General features: G+C 34.8%; 1 protein-coding gene across 1 annotated transcript; it reads left to right on the top strand.

The window, feature by feature from the left end:
- Positions 1–1073: 1073 nt before the first annotated feature.
- Positions 1074–5716, top strand: LOC102578199 (telomere repeat-binding protein 4-like). The gene is made up of 9 exons (XM_006346651.2): positions 1074–1277; positions 2227–2375; positions 2481–3222; positions 3311–3547; positions 3631–3710; positions 3905–4146; positions 4296–4619; positions 4702–4765; positions 5158–5716. Exons 2-9 carry the CDS (start codon positions 2295–2297, stop codon positions 5398–5400), a joined length of 2013 nt encoding a protein of 670 aa, XP_006346713.1. The 5' UTR covers positions 1074–1277; positions 2227–2294; the 3' UTR covers positions 5401–5716.
- Positions 5717–6066: the final 350 nt, after the last annotated feature.

Genomic DNA, 6066 nt, shown 5'->3' with positions numbered 1-6066 from the left:
TCCAAAGGCACTCCTCTCTTTTAAGAGGATTCACGGCATGTCAAGCTCTGATAAGGCACTTCGCTTTGCATCGAATTTAACCACTCAAAATCATCACATTACATCCTTCCTATTGAGCAGTCTCTCCAACTCAAATTATCTGTTGTAACCTTTTTCAAAAGTTATCTTAAATTATTTATTGTTTTTAAAGTTTGAGATAAGATTAATTAATTATTTTTTTCTAATTTAACTCCTAATTGGTAATAGTAACTAACTAATTATTCTTGAAGATTATACACTACTTAATTATATAGGGTGATATTACGACTTTTTAAATACCAATAAAGGGTAAAATATATTTACCTTTGATCCCATTTTATTTATCCAATATATTCCCTCCATTTTGTATTACTTGATCCTTATACCAAAAATAGATTTTTCATTAATTTTACTTGTCCAATTAAAAAAATTAAGATAGTTTTATTATATTTTCTCTCTATCTATCTTCATTATTAAATGACCACATAAAATACTAGGCAATCAAATTTAGATTTTCAAAACTTAATTAATAAGACTAGCTTACTTAAATAAACCCCTAATAAATTCTTTTTTAAGAGAAGTGTCTAGTCGTACAAAGTAAAATAAAATGGAGGAAATATTAAAAATAGATATCACTTTAGTTGCTTAATTTTTAAAATCAAAAGATAATTTATTATTTAATTTCTTATTATTAATTATAATCATTTTTCAAACTATTGAATTTATTATATTCAAAAATTAATAGATTAAAAATATTAGTACTTATTTTATTTATCATTTCTTAAGAAATGTTATAAGCCAATATTAGACAAAATAGACCAAAAAAATAAACATAATACACCTAGTAACCAATAGTTTTCTTAAGAACATAAAAAAAAAATTACTACAGATAATTTACGGGAAAATATAATTAGTGTAAGAAAATAAATTTAGATGTTTCCAATGTTGACCGGACAATAATACCCTTTTATCAGGACGGTTCGGTTTTTGTTGTTCATCACACTAAAAAGCATATATATACCCGTAAAAACTACCTTACATCATTTTTGTGGGGTTTTAGCACTGTTGCTTTCGGTTTTATTTTATTTCTCAAACCCAGAGGTTTTTCATTTCTATCCAAAAACAAATCCATTGAAAAAAAACTAAAATCAAATTCAACATAAATTAATTTTCATCTTTTTTTTCTGCAATTTTTCGTTGTTTGATTTCGAAATTCTCGAAGAATCTGTACAGAATCACATCCAGATCTCTCTCATCAGGTAATTTAAACTTCGTTTTGTTTGGTTGTTTGGTTGGTTTTTGTGATGTGGAGTAATTGTTCTGCATTTGGTTGATTTGATATTTTCGTTCATTTGATTGCTTGTAATTTGGTTGAATTATTGAATTTTGGTTATTTTATGATGGATTTGATTCGAGTCTGTTTGATTGATTATCTGTTGGTGTAATTCAGTTTGATCTTTGCGGAGATCTGATCGGATTTTCTGAATTTTTATTTTTATTTTTATTTTATTCGATTGCGTGAATTTCAAGGATTCTACAGAGGTTTTTGCTCATAACTCAAAAAAAGAAACTGGAATTTGCTGTTAGATGAGTTTTTTTTTCTTTTACTGTTGGAATTGTAACTTCAGAAAAGTGATCAGGTGTAACTGATTGGTAATTGTCAAGAGGTATTTTATTTTTCGGATTTTTCGAGAATTTGTCGAGTTTTTTGCGGATGATCCGAGTGTTGAACTTTAAATTGTAAAATTCGATGCATCAAATTGTGAAAATGGCAAATGATTTAGGTATGTTTTTTTCTGTATTATTGTTGATTGGAAGTTGGAGGTGTTGTGACGGATCTGCTTTGTGGAATGAAAGTTTTCTTTTGAAGTTATGTTGCTCGGGCTCTCCGAATTCGGATGAGTGTGTATTGGATCAGTTTTTTCTTGTTAACTGCAACTAGCAGGTTGATATATTCGAGGAACAGGCAAGATCTTTTTTATGATCTCAGCATTCCAAATTGTCAACTCCAAACATCTTGAGGGGCTTAAAGTACAATGATAAAATGCCAACCCGAAACTAAATCAAGTAGTGTCATTATATTATTGTGCCTTTGCATAGTAATTAACGAATGTCCTTAATTTTCTGATTTGGGAAAGATGTATATTTTGGCCTTTTGCTTCACGCTATACGGTATGATTTATAACCGGATTTTGTTTACTTCTCTAGCTTGAAGTGATATTGGTGTCAACGGCTCATTGTACATGATCATCACATATTGGCATGCTATCTGAGATATGTCGTCGAAGAAGAGAGTAAGGCATGGTTTCAGTGGCTATGAATTTCCTGTTATACCAAAAGCTCCTAGATCAGTTAGAGTAAGTAGGCTAAAATTGTGAATATTATCCATTCTGTTACGAATTTTCGTTCTCTTTTTTCGTTTATGTTTTTCTAAATATCTCTGCAATTCCGATTTGTTTCAGAGGAGACACTCGCACAACAATATAGACAATGATCAAATTTGTGCATTTGAATTACTGGCGGCTGTTGCTGGTGAACTATTACAGGAAAGCGAAAGCTCTGCTTGTAGTAATGCAGCGGTAGGAAAAGATGAGCTCTCCGATTGCAGGGAAGTTGTGAAACGTGAGCAACTCAAAGAAGATAAAGCTGTGAAATCAGAGTGCTTTGACCAGGGGAGTTGTGTCGAAAGCGCTCATCTACCGGAACCTGCAGTGCAAGAGCCGAATCTCAAGTATAGTTTGGATAAACCTTATCATATAGAAAATAACATTTTTCACACTGAAGTAGAAGGTGGATCCTCTAATCTTGAGGATGTCTGTGACAAGAGAACTGATACAGGTACTCAAAAACAGCTAACTGATGACGGCAAGCAGACTGAAGACTTAACTGTGGCTAACTCTTGCAGTGTGAAGGGTCCAATTGAGAAACATGTGAATAACAATTCCGCAATTAACTCAGACAGTAGTGTACAGTTGCCCTGGTACAGGGCGGTTCCTAGGCCTTCTTTTGGAAAGCAAAGGAACAATGTTAAGTTAGGTATTAGAGATGATGACGAAAATTCTTTTGGATCTTATCGACACAACACAAACATAAGAGCCTTCAGGCAAACATCACGTATTGGATACAAAAGTATGAGAAAGATGTTGACTTCTAGACGCTGGAAAGTAGCTCCTCAGTTGAAGGCCGGGGAACGTTCGTGCTCCAGTAAGTGGAGTTATACCTCTTAGAATTATGTTACTTACTTTTAGCTTGTTATCGCTCATCTTCTAACGGCATGTTTTTGGTGTTTTAGAATATGGAATGAAGTCCTTTCACAGAAACAGGAAAAGAGTATGTGCACTAGAAAGATGCCGATTTGAAATTCCATCAAAGAGAAGGAAATTGTGTCACTATAGCTCGGTTGTCGCTTATGATCAGCAGGCCAATAGTAAAAGCATTTCAAACTCACCTGAAAAGGGAATCAAGAGAGACATTACAGGAGCGGGGGCTTCAGCTTCAGTCAGAAATCATCGAAAGAAGGATTCTAATGGTAAGATCATTAAAACTTGTTTTATTTGTTGATTTGACACATTGTTTGATTTTTTTTAACACACGTTTGATTTATTTTCTCAGTAAAATTTAGCATCAAGTCATTCAAAGTGCCAGAGCTTTTCATCGAGGTCCCTGAAAATGAAACTGTTGGTTCCCTGAAGGTAGGCATCTAGTTAGGTTTATGATGAAAATTTACTTAATCTTCTGCATCGAGGGAATTATACCAACATATCAAGGGATTTGACTCGGTTTATCAACTATGCATTATTAAATTTTAATATTTATAGTATACTCTTGTGGATTTTGAAGATATCCAAGATCTGATTAAAACAAAATTTACTTTGGGATAATGCAGAGGACAGTAATGGAGGCTGTAAAAACTATTCTGGGAAGTGGATTGCGTGTCGGTATGGTTGTCCAGGGGAAGAAGGTCAGAGATGACAATAAAACTCTACAGCAGGCTGGTATCTCTCAGAGTGGAAACCTCGATACTTTGGGTTTTACGTTGGAGCCAAGTTCTTATCCAGTTTCTCCATCGTTGCATTCTAAAGATCTTCCTGCTTTGTCACCATATGTTGCTGATCATGAACTAACTCGGTATAGTCGACGACTTGTACATTTTGTGCTTTTGACTACTATTCCATTAGACATTTATCAAAGTTAAAAAAGATCATAATTTCAATAGATTATAGCCTACCATACGGCAGTTTATTGTGCTTGGACTAATATAGCATCTTTGTATTCAGGCGGCCACCTAGTCCAATCATGGAGTTAGAGCTTCCAAGTTCTCCGTCGGCTCCTTCAGAGACTAGGTTGGACGAGCATGATGAAGATTACCATGAATTGGCGCTATCACCTACAAATCCTATTGATCCACCAACTGATGTAGCTATTTCTGGTTCTAGAGCCTTGGTCGTTGTTTCTCCTCTGAATGCTGAGGCACATCCGGTGGTTCCCATGAACCCAAAAAATAGATGTTCTGAACTTTCACAACGTAGAACAAGGAGACCGTTCTCAGTCGCAGAAGTAGAAGCGCTAGTTGAAGCTGTGGAGCAGCTTGGAACTGGAAGGTATCTGAACTATAATATCATGTTCTGTAAGTTTGTGATCCTCCAAGCAACTGCATTCTTATTAATCTCTGATTACATGCAGATGGCGGGACGTCAAAATCTGTGCTTTTGAGTATGCTGACCATCGAACTTATGTTGACGTGAAGGTTAGACATCTAATTAGTGCATTTTTATCTTTTTCCGCATCGATGATGAAAGGATATCGTTTTATTTCACTCGGACACCTGGCTAATTTTGAGAATTGATGTTTTATATCCTTGATATTTCTGCATGCTATGCTTAGCTCCAAAGTAAATATCATCGTATTTTTGTTAAAAGATGATTTACATACTTATATGATTCCTTAGTTATGATATTGTAAACTTGTTTAGTACTTTTTGGCTTACTAAATATATGACATCTCTGACTGATTGCATGAAGAGGCGAAATCAGAACACGAGTTAGTTCTTGATAAGCTTAGATCTTATACTGTCTTAATTCTGTATTAGCAAATCGAATGATTGTTTCTCATCATCTCGTGTGACGTGGTTTACATTAGGATAAATGGAAGACATTAGTCCATACAGCAAGCATTGCCCCACAGCAAAGAAGGGGAGAGCCGGTACCACAGGAGCTTCTGGACAGGGTCTTAATTGCCCATGACTACTGGTCTAAGCAACATGGGAAGCATCAAGCTGAACCTTCAAAAATGACCGAGGCTCAGATGCAGAACGTTGGCGCTTTAGAGAACAACAACAATTCCGTCTCAATGCCAAGCAAGATGGTCGGGTCAGCTATATGAATCCCTCATTGTTTAAAATACTATTATAGGAAACACAACGATGAATTGTAAAGAAAATGTCTTTCCGGTGACTAGTTAACGCAACTCAACACACACCCTGTTTATCCTCTGTGACTGGAAAACAGGTAGTTGTAAATGATTCATTGAATAAAGCAGTCTAACAAACAGGCATTAGGAGGGATCTCTTTGTTTATGTTGGTTCTATTCTTTCATATAATTGTTAGCATGTGATAAGAATATACAACAATTCAAATGTATTATTATGTACATTAGGTTGTTTACTGGTATAACTTCAATATACATTAGTTCATTTACATTTTGTAATTTTCATATGATATACTTGTCCTTGAGCCGAGGATCTATCAGAAACAACCTCTCTACCTTTCAAGGTAGGGGTAAAGGTTGCATACACACCATCTTTTTCAGACTCCACTTGTGTGATGAAAAGAAGGTTAGAAAGAACTACTTAACATAAACAAACAGTCGAACTTGATCTTAAACATTCTAATCTTAAGAATGCATATCTAGACACCACAACTTCTTAAAAATGCATATCTAGACACCACAACTTGTATCTACTGTGTTAGATTTAACTAGACACCTCCAAAAAATTTATGTATCATGCCAACACAGGCTGTCTACGAGACACAATTGGGACGAGTTGGA

The sequence above is a fragment of the Solanum tuberosum genome, unplaced genomic scaffold, assembly GCF_000226075.1.
Source record: "Solanum tuberosum cultivar DM 1-3 516 R44 unplaced genomic scaffold, SolTub_3.0 scf00086, whole genome shotgun sequence".
Lineage (NCBI taxonomy): Eukaryota > Viridiplantae > Streptophyta > Magnoliopsida > Solanales > Solanaceae > Solanum > Solanum tuberosum.
The sequence above is the reverse complement of the archived record's forward strand: the minus strand, read 5'-3'. Positions and strand labels throughout refer to the sequence as shown.

What these genes read in the sequence shown, in the direction of transcription:
- LOC102578199 (XM_006346651.2), top strand. Translation starts at nt 2,295, where the DNA reads ATGTCGTCGAAGAAGAGAGTAAGGCATGGTTTCAGTGGCTATGAATTT. An exon ending in AAGCTCCTAGATCAGTTAGA is followed by an intron (nt 2,376 to 2,480) that starts GTAAGTAGGCTA and finishes GATTTGTTTCAG; the next exon opens with AGGAGACACTCGCACAACAA. An exon ending in GAGCAGCTTGGAACTGGAAG is followed by an intron (nt 4,620 to 4,701) that starts GTATCTGAACTA and finishes GATTACATGCAG; the next exon opens with ATGGCGGGACGTCAAAATCT.